Source organism: Panicum virgatum, chromosome 2N, assembly GCF_016808335.1.
Source record: "Panicum virgatum strain AP13 chromosome 2N, P.virgatum_v5, whole genome shotgun sequence".
NCBI classification, from domain to species: domain Eukaryota; kingdom Viridiplantae; phylum Streptophyta; class Magnoliopsida; order Poales; family Poaceae; genus Panicum; species Panicum virgatum.
Window position 1 is genome coordinate 285,788 of NC_053146.1, and position 17,302 is coordinate 303,089.

Below are 17,302 nucleotides of genomic sequence, written 5' to 3' on the forward strand. Positions count from 1 at the left end.
TTGTATCGATGGATCTTATTGCTTTGCTTGATCGTTCATGGTTATGTTCATCCATCAGTGCAATCTACCAATCATCATCATCACCACATATTGAAAAGAATCGGGTGCTCGTAGCCTAAGACGGAAAAAGGATGAATTAAGCAAATCGTTTGCATATAAATTTAAACTAAAACATGCTATCTAGATGTGCAATTACGGTTCATCTATTGTGAAACTCTCATCCCAAAAAAGTTATGCAACCTAAACCTAACTTGATCTACATTAAGAAAGTAAAGGCACACAAGTTGCAAGAATCAAATGTGGAAATGTAAAAGGAATGAGCGGAAGCAAACTACAATAGGATTGAACCACTGCACTGTTTCTTGTAGACACACATTTTTTTCAAGTTAAAAATACACATCACCTTGCACACATGCAGCCACACTTTCAAAACTCTATTATCAATATCTTCTTATGACGTCACAATTAATTTCATTAGGTTTTTATTGAAAAAATGTTGTGACCTTTGGGATATTATAGTCAAAAGTCTTGTTGGATAAGTCACTACAATAATTTGATTGATTGTTAGGATATTATAGTCAAAAGACGATTTAGATCCTAATTTTGCTCTATATATACTTCGTTCCAAGGATCACTGAAAAATAGCATATATACCATTTCCTTTTTTTGAAAAAAAATGGTTAGGATGTATCAAAATTTTTGGCTAACTCTCACCTTCCACATGAATTCAAGTTTGCGGCTACAGTTATGTTTGAGTCTCATCTAGGAAATGGGGATTTCTTTTGCTTATGAGGATTTGAGCTGTTTAGTTTTACCGAGTTATACCGCGAAAGGTCGGTCCTAGGAATAAAACTGGAAGACCAACTAATTCTATCGTTCGATGTTAGTCTTATGAACTCGAATGCTATTTGGTAAACTAAATCATGTTGCCCATTAAATAATTTGGCTATTATATTGTATTGGCGTAACTGTGCATTTGTAGTTTGTCGATCGTGACAATATATATGAACAAGACTAACAATGTTTATGGAGCTATCGATCGATATACTCCTCCGTCCCAAATTATTAGTCGATTTTGCTTTTCTAGATACACTAATTTTATTATGCACCTAGACATGATACATATCTACGATGCATAACAAAAATTATTCATCTAGAAAAATTAAAATGACTAACAATTAATTTGGAAAGGAAGGAGTATATAAGGAAAACAAGAGTTTATTTGATTATTATGTGGTCGGTGGCTGAGCTAGCTGCAACGCCCAAGACAAAAGAATCGGCGTAGGTTCTGAGAATGTTCTTGCGTTTGTTTTTTCTTTCTTGTTCCTATGCGCATTGCTGGCCAATACCTTTGCATACATATGGCGCACTCAAGACGTATACACTGACACAATCCTATCTGCTTATATACACATGCATAATGCATTCATCGCAGATCGTCGATCGATGCAGTGCAGGCCTCGATCTGCTACGTCGACGTACGGCGGCAATAATGAACGACGACGACGATTCCAACCCGCCGTTGATGGCCACGTACAAGCATCTCTTGGATGGCCGACTGGATGCCGATGACTACCAGACGATGACGACGATGGACGACGACCACAGCCGCAGGTGCGTCCTCCCGGTGATCGACCTGCAGCACGGCGAGGACCAGTGCCGGGCGGCCATCGTGCTCGCCGCGTCGGAGTGGGGCTTCTTCCAGGTGACCAACCACGGCGTTCCGCAGGCGCTGCTGGACGAGCTGCACGAGGCGCAGGTGGCCGTGTTCCGGCGGCCCTTCCAGCGCAAGGTGCGCGAGCCGCTGCTGGACTTCTCGCCGGAGAGCTACCGCTGGGGCACGCCCACGGCGACGCGCCTGGAGCAGCTGTCGTGGTCCGAGGCCTACCACATCCCCTTGACCGGTACCACGCCGCCGGCCACCTCCTCCGGTGACAAGACCAGGCTAGTGATCGAGGAGGTGTCCACGGCGATGTCGGAGCTGGCGCAGCAGCTGGCGGAGATCCTCGTCGCGGACCTGCGCGGCGACGAGGAGGACGTGGTGTCGAGGTGCACGCGGAGTACGTGCTTCCTGCGGCTGAACCGGTACCCGGCGTGCGGCGCGGCGAGCGGCGCCTTCGGGCTGTGCCCGCACACGGACAGCGACTTCCTGACCATCCTGCACCAGGACGGCGTGGGCGGCCTGCAGCTCCGCAAGGGCGAGCGGTGGCTCGCCGTGGAACCCAAACCCGGCGCGCTGATCGTGAACGTGGGCGACCTCCTGCAGGCGTGGAGCAACGACCGCTACCGGAGCGTGGAGCACCGGGTCATGGCGACCGCAGCGAGCGAGAGGTTCTCCGTCGCCTTCTTCCTCTGCCCCGCCTACGACGCGCTCATCCGCCCGCGCAGCAGCACCGCCGGCGGCGGCGATCGCCCACCACCTCGCTACAAGAGCTTCACCTTCGGCGAGTACCGGAACCAGATCAGGGAGGACGTCAGGCTCACGGGCCGAAAGCTCGGCCTGCAACGCTTCCGGATCCAAGGAGGCGGCCCACTGTGACGTCCTGCAAAAGAGCCCAAAAGCTCTTTATTATCTTTATAGATATAGATAATCTCAAAAAAAAATCTTTACAAGATATACAGATAGACCAGACATAACACAAGTATTGGCCAAGCAAAAATGTATTGGTACGTAGATGAAAATTTCTTGTTGGTCTCTATGTGTATATTGACTCTTGTGTGTACGAGTATGTAAGAATGTATATGGTTCAAATAACTCTGTCTCAGACTAATGTGACAGTTTCTTTCTGTTACAAAGCATGATGCATGTGTACATGCTCTGCAGTTGGTCTCGGCACTACACAATGAAATAGGGCGCCGCGCACCTGGCGCTGCATCAACTTCTTTTCTAACTGCTCCCATGCATGGAGATGATGGAAGATCAGCCTAAGTCAAACATTAACTGCACACATTTATCCGATTATACGTACTTAATTCGAGTTTGGGTAAGACCTACTCCCTCTATTTTTATTTAATTTATATGTCTTATTAGGTTTATCCTAAGTTAAACTTAACTAACTTTCATCAAATCTATAAAAAAAAATATAGCAACAATTTTACTACCCAACATATGCAATATCAACTTATACTTCATGGTGGATTCAATGTAACAAATTTGGTATCGTATATAAGTTTGGTCAAAGTTTGCCAAAGTTAACTTAAGACAAACCTAATACAATATGTAAATAAAAATAGAGGGAATATTCTTTTCTAGGGCTTTATGGGCACAAGGGACTACAACAACCTATTTTTTCTAGGATTTAGTAATTAAATATATAAATCTCATTATTGTTACATAGTCTTTGTGGAAAAAAAGTTTTCATGCTGATCTATCATTGATAACTTTTATCCAATTCATGTGGCCGGTGGAGCTCTTTGACGCCAATGATTCACTTGCTTTAAGGAAAAAAAAGCTTTAATTTGTAGGGATATTTTGGTCACTTTGGACCTGATGAATAGCGTGTTTATCAAAGTTTAAGGATACAATTATGTAATTTTGGAGTTCATGGGTGTATATTGTTAGGGATAGATCCCTAGATACCCGCAAGAAAAGAAGAAGCTGAACTACTACAATGATTCCTCTGTAATTCTGTTAGAAATCCTACTACCTTGTAACCGACTATAAAGGAGGGTAGAGGTACATAGATCAACACAACAAACTCAAGCATAAACTAGGCAAAACAACACCCAAGTGCAGAACGCAATATACAACACCTCAAATATGACGTAGGGTATTACACTACTCTGGCGGTAAATTCATATTTTGTGTTCTCCCTTTTACCATCAAGCTCTTGGTTCGGCGATCCCCCTACCTGCAAATCTACTATCTTGAGTTATCCCTTGGTAGGTTGGTGGATAAAGCACCGACATATATGACACTCTACCACAAGTTTAACCACGACTTGTGTATTTCACTCTTTCACATCTTTTTATATATACTATACCGCATAGTATATTGTGTATACAGTATAGAGTAAACTTCGGATCTGAAGCCCTCCCAAACGGCTACCCGCATTCGGCACCGACGATGAAGCCCCCGCGATTTCCACTCTGTGAAGCGATTCGGTGGAGGAGGAGCCACAAACACATGGCTCCGCGCGGATCCTCTGGCTCCTCCATCTCATCTGCCTCCTTTGCCCCCGACAGGCATACACAAAGTGCTGAAGTAGAGACCCCTCCACCGCCGATCCACGTCCTGTTGGCCACTGTTCGGGCTCAAACTCCTCCCTTGTGGGAGGCAGATCCATCGGGGAAAGGGGAGGAGGAAGCTAGGGAGGGCATGGGCAGCGAGCGCGAAGGCCGGCGTGGCCGGTGGCGGCCGAGGAGGCGGACAACGAGGCCGGCTCTGGTAGTGGGCGTGGAGGCGGATGACGAGGCCAGCACGGGCGAGGAGGCGGCCCGCCACGGCTGTCAAGGGGCCAGGAGCTGTCGGCATGGCAAAAAGCTGCCTCGCTGCAGGGGCGGAGGTAGAATCGGCTGGCGCGAGGGTGGAGGGGGACCGCGATGGTCGTAGAGGCGGTCGGCGCGTGGCGAGTGTGGGCGGTGGCTGGGGTAGGCGCATCGGAACTCGGAAGAACGGATAATGTGGAGAGAGAAGGAAAGTGAGGAGAAATGAAAAAAAATAATAGAAGGAGTCGCCAAATGTTTTTCAAAACGGTTCCAACTCCACCAGAGAAGCCGCTCCACCAGAGGAATCGAAGCTGGAGCCAATTTTGGAGGAGCCGGAGCCCTGCCAAACAGCTCTTTTATTGATGCTTAAAAACTTGTCACGCAGTGTCACTCTATTTAGCATCTCAATCAGTATCTAAATCTCCCTAATTAGGCAATTAACATAAACTTGCAGATGGTACGGCCATATGGCGATTGGTATGCAGAGAAATATTATTGGGAATGTCTCTGAACTCAGAGCATCTCCAACAGTTCCCAATCTCACTTCCCCATCTTTGGTCTTCTGGAAAAAGAGGAAAAAAAACTCTCTCCAATAATTTCCTATTCTAATTCCCCATCCCCTAAACAATTGAAAAATCTCTCTCTCCGGTACTTAAAAATAGACACCGGCCTTCCCGCGCCTACTGGCGGGCCCGCGCCCGCCGTCGCAGCACCTTGACGCACAGCGGCAGGCTGTGGATTCGCCGCTCGCTCTCCACGTCGATGGCCACCACGGCTCCGCCGCAGCGTGGGCACTCTCCGAGCGCCTTGTGCGTGGCCACCACCCGCTCCTTCTCCGCGCCGCAAAGCACCCGCACCGTGCCCATCGCCATTGCTTTTCTTCCGGCTCCTGGAACGGGATCGATCAAGCAGAGCTAGAGACCGGATCGGACGATGAGGGTGCTGTTGGAGTTGGCCTGGAGCGTTGTCTAAGAACTTTTGGTGGTGGCAATTGACATTCAGGGCTGGATATATAGTGGGCAAGGGCGCAGCCGGTGGAGGGAAGAAACCGGGGCGTGGCCTCGCTCCGGCCTACTGCTGGCTGCCGCGTCAGACAGGACGCCGCCAACCTCTACTTCCGCGAGCTCTACGTTGTGCTCTTCCGCGCTGACCTTCTCGTCTCCTACATCACCTTTGCCGGCCGCTCCAGGATGGCCTCGACGCCGAGCTCGCCATGGCTGGCTGCGCAAGGGAGGGTCCGCCATGGCTGCCTGCGCAAGGGACTGTAGGTCCACAATTTTTTATTGTTGGGGAGAAAAAAATGGGAAACTGTTGGAGATAGACACTTTTTTCCCTACCCATATCTATTTGGGGAGTTGGCAGACATTAAATTTGAGGAAGAAAATATAAGAAACTGTTTGAGATGCTCTCAATGGTATTAGTATCCATACAAGTAATTCGTTGCTGATATGGAGGATTCAGACTTCGAGTAGCACTTAAGTTTGTCGCTTGTTCCATCAATATATATCATCCAAGCTATAAATTGTTGTGGTTGGATTGTGTAATGTGGATTGAATTTTGGCGGACTGCATCATGTATTGCTTAAGTTGGCACCTTCATGATTGATGTCCTGGATCCACCACTGGTGAGAGTAATGCAGTGTTTCTCATGCATTAGTGTCGCAAAGCGTGCATGCATGATTTTTTTTTATTTTGAAATAAAGCGTGCATGCATGATGGGTACTGACTTTGCAAAGAAAATTAGAGGACCCTGGAGCGGACTAGCCTGGCACCGCACAGCACTCCATAATGAAATAAACAGCCAGGACGGCCTTCCCTGCACCAGCAACTTTCTAACTTCTCCTTTCTGTCGCCAATAATTCACCATGCACAGTTGCACACTATTTGTTCTTGAAAATTCTTTGTTTCAATTATGCATGCAGGGGGGGGCATGGCCCCTAACAAATATAATTTCCTTTAAGTGCTCCTATAATACCGGCTTAATCTAAACTCAAGTTTTTAAGTATTTTTTAATTTTAACCCATTTCAGCCCACAATATCATTCGGTTTCTCGGAAGTTCACAATCCACTATCTGATGATTTCTAGCTACGGAACTTATCTCCGTTCTCTGTGTGTGGCTGCTCACTAGTCACATCTCATCTGTGTCTCAGTGAAGGATGTCAGGCAGACTCATGTCTCACGATCGGCACTGCACGAGGGCACGACAAGCCGCTAACGGCAAGCAGGCAGGTGGACACAGCCGAGATGGACGACAACAATAAACCCACCTGCTCCACTAATGCGATCGCATTGCCATCACAACCATGGCTTCTGTCTATACCTCTCCAATTTAAATCTATATAAATATATTATTATTGATACGATATGCTTTGTAAATATTATTGATTTTGTCTCGCATAGTAGAATATATTTTTTTAAAATTAGACCTAATCTTTTTAGCAAACCAAGGAAAAACTAAAATGGACAAGATAAATTGACTCCTGCTCCTATTTTTCTTTAAGAATTGTCGTTGCGTGATTAAATAATATATAGCATGACTAGCTAGTGTATATTAGCGCGGTAACTAAAAAATTAGTTCAAATTGCTAAATTCTTGTACCTATAAATATTATCGGAGTTTGTTCGGCCTCCCCTTTAAATTTCTTTCCAGTTCCACCACTAGGTAAGGCTATGGACGCGTCATCAGTCGGTCTCGATCATCTTTACGGGTAATCATGCATGCATTATATCGTCATTTGTCGATCAGGCAAGCATACTGGTAGCTCATCATCAAAATCATACATGTTGTCTCCTTCATATAGCTAGCTATCTAGCTAGCTAGTTAGCTGTTGTTACGTACGGTTGACAATAATAGGTTATGGATCGGAGGAGCATCGATATAAGGTACTAGGTTGCAATCTAGGATTTGAGATTGGGATGATTGAATTCAGATGTGTGAAGAATATATAATTAATCTCATCACTCTGACGGACAGTAGGCCTGAATATTTATTTGATTCTTTATAATTCCAGCGCATGTATACTGAATATATATGATATTCTCATTCAGCAGTGATGCTTATGCTGATGCATCTACGCTGCACTGTTCTACTATACCCGGACAGATGTTACCCAGTCAGAGGCTAACAAGCAGCTAGATAATATTCTTCCCGGAAGGAGAAGAGTAGTAGCAGAAAATTAAATTAACAGAGAGGAAGGCAGGCAGGCAGGCATATGCATGGGTGACTTGCAGTGACACTTACTCCTGGCCTGGATCGGAATGCATGCATTGTTGGCCGATCCTGTGGCAAATAAATCAGGTAGAATCCTTTCACACTCGATCGAACACCCTAGCTAGTAAAGCGACCATGCACCTGCCTGCATGCTGTGTGTGCCGACCACATATATCTACTATATACTGCTGTTGCTGAAGCTAGCAGTAGATGTGAGTCATCATAGGCAGTATATATATTTTGTTGCCTTGGAAGCAACTTAAAAGAACAGGTCCATATATATATCATTTCTAGTTTCTTTTGCATCAATCTATCTATCTATCTATCTATCTTACAGATGAGAGGAGGAAGGACGAGCCGGTTGGGCGGCCATTCCGTGCAGGAAAGGAACAGGGTGCCGTCCGCCGGGCAGGTGGCTGGTTTCCTTGCAAGCTACGGCCGCAGCAACCACCCCTTGGCCTGGCCGCGCGCTGGAATTAAACCTCTCTCTTCTTTCTTCTGCTTGTCCTCAGTTTCAGACCGACCAATCGATATGATCGATCCTCCTTGCAACCAAGGCACGCAACGCAATCGATCACCAAACGCTCAATGCCTGCAGCCTGCATGCATGCAGTAGTAGCAGTACTAGTGTCAGATACATGCATACTGCAGCCTGCAGTCTTACTTGAAAGGCTGATGACTGCAGCTCCCTAACCAACGAATTGGATTGCGCCTTGGGTTCCAATGTATGCTACACGTACATACAGCCGGCCATGTATAGCTAGCTAACGTAACAACATACAGTATTAGGTCAGCAGGCAATGCAATCTTGTTATATGCGACGGCGACTTCTCTTTCGAAGCAAACAAAGCAATGCAAAGCAGCAAACAAAAGCAAGCTCTCAACAACTGCTGCTGCTACATGCATGATCCGGACGAGTGTGGGACTAGCACTTTTTGCTCAAAGTTAGAAGAAGAAGAAGAAGAAGCTACTGTGTATAATTTATTTGTTGGTTGCGCATGCATGTTGTTTCATCCTATCAGTACTATTGCAGATATAAAGCTTTCAAGATGGACGGATCGAGGGGTCGTCGATTATTAGCGAGCGGTAGCATCATATTCAATCCAAGTTGGACATAACCCCCACACCACAGTCGTCGATCACCTGGAGTAGAATGCAAGCATACCGCTCGATCTATACATATATATGTTCCTAGCAGTCGATTATATATTTAAACATGCACGCATTATATATATATATATATATATATATATATATATATATATATATATATATAGAGAGAGAGAGAGAGAGAGAGAGAGAGAGCCTGTGAATGGCTCTGGATGTAAATAATAAAGCGGTAGTAATAATCACTATGTTCGCTTGGTTGTGGTTGGTAGCTGGTGCTGATTTGTTATGTGAGATAAGTATTAATTGCTGGCTGGCTGGTGGCTGGTGCTGACTTGGTGTGAGAGAAAAATACTGCTAACTGATTGGCTGACAATCATGTTCAGCACATATTAATCTTGTTGAACATATCCATGCATATGCCAATAATGACGATATATATTAATCCTGTGGATCGATCTCTGCAACCAGCGTACGTGCGGTTAGTCAATCTATCATGCATACAACAACTAACCATGCATATCGATCGATCAGTGATTGGTGATTGGGATGAGCCAGCAGAGAGTCAGTACGTGTAGTAGCTAGCGCTGCGTGCATGCGGCACAGCTAGCTCAAGGAAGTAGTAGGTTACCCTGGGACCAATCCACCATTTGCCTTTGTTCCTCCTCAAACCAACACACCACATGCCCATCCACCTGCTGCTGCTGCTGTTACCTTCAGCTAGCCAGCATTATATCGTCATGCAGCATGCATATATGTACATGTGTTGCCTGGCCGATTTATATATATAATCTCACTGACCATTATATTATATTATTCGTTCATTCAGTTCAGATGATGATAAAAAAAAACTCCAAACAAATTCTAATTCAGCCCAAACAACATTAATTGCAAGTACAGCTAGCGCTGAATAATCCCACACGTGTACCTAATGTGTATATGACTTGACAACTTCTGTTCATCAGGCCATACACGGTAGGTAGAAGTACTGTATGATACGTACGTATACGTGTAGCTTCTTCCTAAGATTATTATCATATTTGTCCACAAGAACTAATAAAGGTCATACATGACAACGTGACAGTACTGCAACAAGCAAAGCTAGAAGCCAGCAGCCAGTTATATACCTGCTGCATATGCATGCGTGCAGCTTGAGGAATGCTAGCTAGCTTTGCTAGTACCAAAAGCAACGTTACAATTTAAGAGGCTAATTTTGCATTGCACAAAGACAAATAAATAAAGCTTTAATATTTCTCTTCTGAAGAATAATATGTAAGCTTATATTTAATTATATATAATATAACCACACGGACGTCGACAATGCTAATGCTGTAGTGCAGATGTACGTCGTGGAAGCTATATAAGCAGTGACCACCCGCATATACTGTCCTCCATCCCCCACTGCACAACGCTCCCTGCTAGATAACTGCATCTGCGTCCAGGCACCGGCCTATAGCTGCTATAGCTATCAAGATTCAAATATAATCAGCCATGGCGTCTAGGCCTCTCAGCAGCAGCAGCAAGTCCATGGTGATCATGCGCGTCGTTGTTGCTGCGCTCGTCTTCTCGGCGGCCACGACCGCCATGGCTGCTGGGCTGCAGATGGATTTCTACAGCAGCACCTGCCCGGACGTGGAGCAGATCGTCAAGGAGGAGATGGTGGAGATCCTCAGGGCGGCGCCGGCGCTGGCCGGCCCGCTGCTCCGCCTCCACTTCCACGACTGCTTCGTCCGGGGCTGCGACGCCTCCGTGCTGCTGGACTCGACGCCCACCAATACGGCGGAGAAGGACGCCAAGCCCAACCTCACCCTGCGCGGCTTCGGCTCCGTGCAGCGGGTCAAGGATAGGCTCGAGAAGGCCTGCCCGGGCACCGTCTCCTGCGCCGACATCCTCGCGCTCATGGCGCGCGACGCCGTGGTGCTCGCCAGGGGCCCCTCCTGGCCCGTCGCCCTCGGCCGCCGCGACGGCCGCGTCTCCGTCGCCAACGAGACCAAGCAGCTGCCCCCGCCCACCGCCAACGTCACCACCCTCGTCCGGATGTTCGCCGCCAAGGGCCTCGGCGTCAAGGACCTCGTCGTGCTCTCCGGCGGCCACACCCTCGGCACCGCGCACTGCAACCTCTTCAGCGACCGCCTCTACAACTTCACCGGCGCCAACAACCTCGCCGACGTCGACCCGGCGCTCGACGCCACCTACCTGGCCCGCCTCCGGTCCCGGTGCCGGAGCCTCGCCGACAACACCACGCTCAACGAGATGGACCCCGGCAGCTTCCTCAGCTTCGACGCCAGCTACTACCGCCTGGTGGCCAAGCGCCGGGGGCTCTTCCACTCGGACGCCGCGCTGCTCACCCACCCGACCACCAGGGCCTACGTCCAGCGCCAGGCCACCGGCCTCTTCGCCGACGAGTTCTTCCGTGACTTCGCCGACTCCATGGTCAAGATGTCCACCATCGACGTGCTCACCGGAGCGCAGGGCGAGATCAGGAAAAAGTGCTACCTCGTCTTAAACTAACTCATCATCATGACCATCGATCTCGATCGCTTTTGCTGCTGCTTCCGTTTCGTTTGCATTATATTATATATATTATATTGTTGGTCGATTCAATTATTCGTTGCTTGGTTGATACATACATACACATGATCAGTATATATCAATTACGCGTGAATGAAGTTCTAAAGTTATTTTGCTTTGACTCTGGCCGTCAGTAACTGCTGCTGCCGCCTATGTACATCGATATGTAAACTCCTGATGTATATGTAGACTGAGTGCCATGGATCTTTCTTCTTTTCTTTGCTTTGTGGTTCAAATGCTTGATGTAATACAATAATGACAATCAAGGTAATAAACAGTATTACCATACATTCACAACTGCTGATGATTTAGCTAGTTTCCTCTCTAATATTTATTGGTTTTTAATTAGATTAATTGGCGATACATGCATGGTACCTTGCCGGCCGGCTAGCTTCGCTTGGTGTGAAGGTGAGGCTGTTGCTCATTCTTTACGCGCTTGATATCGTTGGTGGATAGATACGTTGCAGCAATGCACAAGATACTGAATGCCTGTACTTACTTACAAGCCACTACTCCACTCCATTTTTTGTTGCAACAATGCTTTCTATCTGTCATACTGCTTCAACCAACGAAATGTTAGTCGAGCGATTTCTTTTGGATTAGGAAGGGGTTCAGATTCCCTTTTTGATAGGAAAATGAAAAGGGAGGAAGTTTTATTAGCCTGGTTTGTCGGTTAGTGTAACAACCATATTTAGTTCTCAAGCACTTGCACGTAGTACAGGAGCAGGCTTTCTTATTAATTATGAACAAAAGGGCCCAGAAATCATACTAGTACGCGTAACAAAGTTCTTTTTCCCCCCCTCAAATACGCATAAATAACAATTCTTCTTCTTTCTTTCAGCCCATCTCCTTCCTTTATTTTAATAAAACAAGGCGTATAGCCCGCGCATTTACGCGGCTAGTATTGAAAATTCAAAAATTCGCATGTCATTGTATCCTTACTTAAAGATTATACTATTTTTTACCATACATCATTCTGTTTTTTTTATCATAAATTATGTCTTATTGTTGGTTAAAATAATTCAAATATGATCTACCTATAATAACAATTTGATTTGTTGAGCTTTAATAATATTATGCATATAATTATTCTTACTTTCATTTTATTTTGATTGATTGTTGTTAGCTTTAGTTTTTATTAACAGTATATATTTGTAACTGATACATAACTAAATGAAATTTTATATTTAATTTTTCATAATGGCATTTGTGGGTGATTTTTAATTAGGTACAGGGGTATTTTACGCTAATTTTTATCATAACGGCAGTGGTGGGTAATTTTTATTTTTCTATTTTTCTCCGATTAATATGAAAATTTCTAGTATTTGAGAGTGAACATGGAGACTCCGTTTGTTGACCAAATAATAAGATAATAGATAATGGAATCTGGATTCAAGCCCAGCAATTTTACTAGGTCAAGTCGCCGACAAATCTCAGCCTTGACCCAGTAACAAATGCACACTGAGATCGTGCGTACCAGTTCAGTTCAGGTCGCTTCCATGTTTCCTCTCTCCGTTGCTGCTCCAGAGAATAATTCTTCTTCTTCTTCTTCTTTCGAGATTAACAATTCTTCTTCTTTTCTAAGGTAAACTTGAGAAATTTCTCTTTCAGCCCATCATCAAGGAGTTAATTTGGGCCCTGTACAATCTAAGTTCGTCATCTGGGCCTGTTTTTCCAGAATCTTGGGCTTGGAGCCTGCTGCTCCAGAGAACCAGAGCAGGCCCTTTGATTTCTACCATCCCATTTCATATTTTTCTCTCCAAAAAAAGTGTATATTTTACAACACTGAGCAAAGGTCTGAATTTAGTTTTGAGCCTCTCAACCATGAAACCGTTTAATTTTCAACATTCAACTTTGACAACTTTTCGAACCTTTGCTCACATTTAGAATATTTCTTTTAGCTCTGTTATGGTGCCACGTCACCCAAAAATAATGTTAAGATCCAAACCGAAGTTGAAAAGCGGATGGTTTTAGTAGTTGATTAGTGGGAAGTGTCCGATTTCATAGTCGAGGCTGAAAAGTAGATAGACTCGAGTGTCATGAGATGAACCTTGGTCTCCCTTTCGGTGTCTCTTCCCTGCTGTGTTTTTTTCTTTTTTGGAAGACTTGCTGTGTATTTTTGGCCAGAAGCCTAGTCAATTAGGGTTACATGTGGTTCAACACCGCACCATATAGTTGCACATGGTGGTTTTCAGTTTGAACAGTAGCCATGTGGTCAGGGTAGTCAATCGTGTGGATGGATCTGGACGGTTCTCGTACGAAGCTAGTCGTTGCAAGGTGATTCTGGGATACTTTGAATGTTGCTTTTTATATTTGGCGATTCACCATGACAGGATGTGATAGTGTGCCCACCCTCTGTCCAAAAAAATGCAACTCTCGCTTCTTGAGAAGTGAAATAATATTAAATTTAATTAAATGTATATATAAAAATGGTATTAACATTTATGTTACAAAATAAATATTATTAGATTAATCATGTAATACATTTTCATATTAAATCTATTTAGAGATATAAATATTAGGAATTTTTTATATAAATGTGGTCAAAATTAAAATTGTTTGACTTCTCGAAAAATGGGTGTTGTATTTTTTTTAGGAAGGGAGGGAGAAGTACTATATATACGAGATTATTAGTTGTTGAATGGGCGGTGTGTGTGTGTATGGGCAAGGCGTGGGCACCTAGCTACCAGCTAATAACTGATGAACATGGGTCCATGACCATCAATCGCCATGACCGACCTGGATATGGATGTATATATGTACACCAAGCAGGCAGCAGGCAATCTACTATTGCCTGCCGTGAGCAGCAGCTAGCTAGCTAGCTACCTAGGCTTCACATGGCACTGTTCATTATTCAAGTACTGTATGTGTTCCTTGCCAGATGGATCATATCACGTTGAGTTGAGAGCCATGATATATTCTAGCCTTGGATTATGGATGCGCGTCGACAGTGCGTTGCATTGTTAGTTAACTTGAATAGGGGCGGATTCATCGTGGGGCAGGGATTGCATAAGATAAACCTAACACGTCCTACACATGCTAGTTATGGCTAAGGTTTATCTATGCTACTCTCTACTTACCCCTAAAAAACTTGCAACCTATAGCAAATCCTAATCAAACTAACTAAGAAAGTAAAGGCACGCAAGATAAAGTAACTGCGGAAACGTAATATGGTAAGTAAAGAGGTAAGTGCAAGAGGGATGCAAACTCCCGAGTAGACACGGTCATGTAACGTGGTTCGGCACAAACGCCTACGTCCACGGGACACCGAGGCTCTTCCGATCACCGTCTTGCACTATGCCACCAAGGCGATGCCGGCAAGCAAAGGCAAGTGCCCACAAGACACCGAGTCTCGTGCACCGCCACCGTCTCTCTCGGTCACCCGGCCGAAATCCACTACGGAGCTTCTCCACCAAGGAGGGGGTTTCCTCTTTCCCCGTACAAAGTGTCGTTGCCACTCTACACCAAGCCGGAGGGTCACACGACGGATCACAAGGATTGCTTGCCGCAGCAAGACTTCTCTCAAGGGAGCTCTCGCAAGAACTAATCCCTATTACAAGCACTAAGCACTCTCACAAGTGTGCTTAAGCCTATATGATGTACAATAAAGCTTTATGGTGGTTGGAGGTGTTCTTCAAGTGTAGTATGCTTCCTTAGTCTCCAGCAACATCAAATGAGCCGTGGGGTGGCATATATATAGCCCAACCCTCCAAACTAGCCGTTGGGAAAAAGGCTGACGAGATCTCTTAACGCCAGTTAAACCGACACTCTAGTTTTTGTCATCACCAGTTTAACCGGTGAGTGTATTTTCCCAGCAACTAGCCGTTACTGCTCCAACGGCTACTTTGATCAATCGACCGACGCTCTCAAAACTAACATCAGTTCAACTGGTGTATGTAATCTTCAATCGACCGACGCTCTCAAAACTAACGTCGGTTCAATCGGTGCAAGTAATCTCAGAAACCCCCAAAAATGGAGTCTCTGGACAACTGCACCGACGCTCTCAAAACCAACGTCAGTTCAACCGGTATACTCTGCTGATTTGTCTTCATTTCATGTCATTGCACCGATGAGTACAATTGGTTCATCATCGGTTTAACCGGTGATAGCAAATTGTCTCTGTCTTGTTCGGTTTGACTTGATTTCTTCACGGTCTCTTCAATTCTTGTCCCTTGGACCGAAGAGGTTTCAGGGCGCTGCCCTGAGACCCACGAGGGGCGGCTCCCTCTCGACCACCGTAGGGGCGGCCCTTCGGGCCTTGCTACGCATATCCTCTCTTTGTCATCACTTGAACCTAAAAGCCTGAGAATGATCATCTTAACAATCATATTAGTCCAAGTGTTGTGTGTGTCATCAATCGCCAAAACATTATATTGAAATATGGCATGAGAGGCCATTTTCGCTACACCCTCCTACCTCTCTCCATGTAGTCCATGAAGTCCTTCCAAAGTCTTTTTAACGTTTTTTAGCCATAAATAAAGTAGAGGAAGAGGGAAAAAAGGAAGAAGAAGAAAAAGAAAAAGAAAGAAAAGAGGAAAAAGAAGAAGAAATAAGCCCCCTAATATTTAATTCTTGAATCCGCCACTAATGAATGATTGACAGATGCCACCAGCTGAACTGAAACTGAACTAGTAACGCGGATGTGCTTGGATGGGAGAGCGAGGATAGTCAAAGGCCGTGTTGGGATCCAAGGGCTAGAGCTATTTAGCCCAAACAAATAGTCCTCCAATGAAGTAGCTGTTGATATGTTTGGATCCAAGGGCTATTTTGAGCTATTTTTTCTTCCCAATTATTTGGATCCAACTAACTTCTCTTCCTGTAGGATCCTGTGCTCCGTCGTGGTCTCCGTGTGGCTGCTGTGCTCCGCCCAGCCCTTCGGTGCTGCTGTGCTGTGCTGAGGATGGCCGGCACCCCTTGCTGCACGGCCACCCCGGCCACCACGCGAGCTCGCGCGGCCACGGTTCGACGAGGATGAGCGTGTACGATGACGACCAGCCGAAGAGACCTTCGCGCGCCCCCGTCCGCCGCCGCCTGCACCGGACGACAAGCCTCCACCGTGGGCAGGCCATGGCGGCATGCCGTCTCCGCCTCCACCGCTGCCGCCTCCAGGCCGGCACGAGGAGCAGGAGCGTGGCCGAGGCCGGTCGCCGACGTCTGCGACGGCTGCGTGTTCGCGGGGAAGAAGTCGAAGCCGTCCTTGGAGATCCGGTCGGGGATGAGGGGCCGGTGATGGCGATGCAGTGAAGCCCGGCGCCGGCGGTCCGGATCCGGTGGTGTTGAGGGGGAGTGGCGCCGCGGTCAAGGCCTCCGCGGCGGAGCAACGGGCGGGGAGGGTGGCGTCGGCTTGGGGATAGCACGGTGGAGGGGCGCGGCGGCGCGTGGGGGAGGGGGCGGCGCTCGTGGGGGAGGCAACAAGGTGGGTCACTGCTGGCGGCGGCGGATCGGGAGGGCGGTGGCGGTCATGTCGCAGGGGAGGGGCGGGTCACGGCCTGCGGTGGCGGATCGAGAGGGCGGCGGCGGACATGACGCAGGGGAGGGGGCGGGTCACCGCCGGCGGATCGGGAGGGAGGCGGCGGCGGGAGGCGATGCAGGGAGACAGCGGCGGGAGGCAACGCAGGGAGATACGGCCCAATGCGGCCACAGGGGAGTGCGGCCACAGGGGAGGAGAAATTTTTTTTCTAGTGGGACCTACATCAAATAGCTCAAATAATCACCTCTTGGGTGGGCTAGTTTTTTGAGGTGAGCTATTTCCAAATAGCCAACTCTAGCCCTCATATTTGGAGATTTTAGACTAGTTTAGACTATTTTAGTCTGAAAATAGCTCTAGCCCTTGGATCCAAACATGCCCAAAGTAATCCCATTTATGCATCCCATCCAGAATCACCGCCCACCCTGCATATATAACTTCACTAACGCTACTTTAAGCAAGGCCGGCTTCGGCGCGCGATGCGAAGAGATTCTTCAATCTTGATGCAAACTGCTAATA

At 46.6% G+C, this 17,302-nt stretch overlaps 2 protein-coding genes across 2 annotated transcripts; both read left to right on the top strand.

The window, feature by feature from the left end:
• The first annotated feature begins 1,582 nt into the window (after positions 1-1,582).
• On the top strand, positions 1,583-2,539 carry LOC120659058 (gibberellin 2-beta-dioxygenase 5-like). The gene has a single exon (XM_039937127.1). The coding sequence runs from the start codon at positions 1,583-1,585 to the stop codon at positions 2,537-2,539; it is 957 nt and encodes a 318-aa protein (XP_039793061.1).
• Positions 2,540-10,124: 7,585 nt separating this feature from the next.
• LOC120659181 (peroxidase 1-like) lies at positions 10,125-11,615 on the top strand. The gene has a single exon (XM_039937233.1). It carries the CDS (start codon positions 10,237-10,239, stop codon positions 11,254-11,256), a length of 1,020 nt encoding a protein of 339 aa, XP_039793167.1. The 5' UTR covers positions 10,125-10,236; the 3' UTR covers positions 11,257-11,615.
• Positions 11,616-17,302: the final 5,687 nt, after the last annotated feature.

Bases quoted from the DNA above. Each gene is read 5' to 3' on its own strand.
- LOC120659058 (XM_039937127.1), top strand. From the start codon at position 1,583: ATGACGACGATGGACGACGACCACAGCCGCAGGTGCGTCCTCCCGGTG.
- LOC120659181 (XM_039937233.1), top strand. From the start codon at position 10,237: ATGGCGTCTAGGCCTCTCAGCAGCAGCAGCAAGTCCATGGTGATCATG.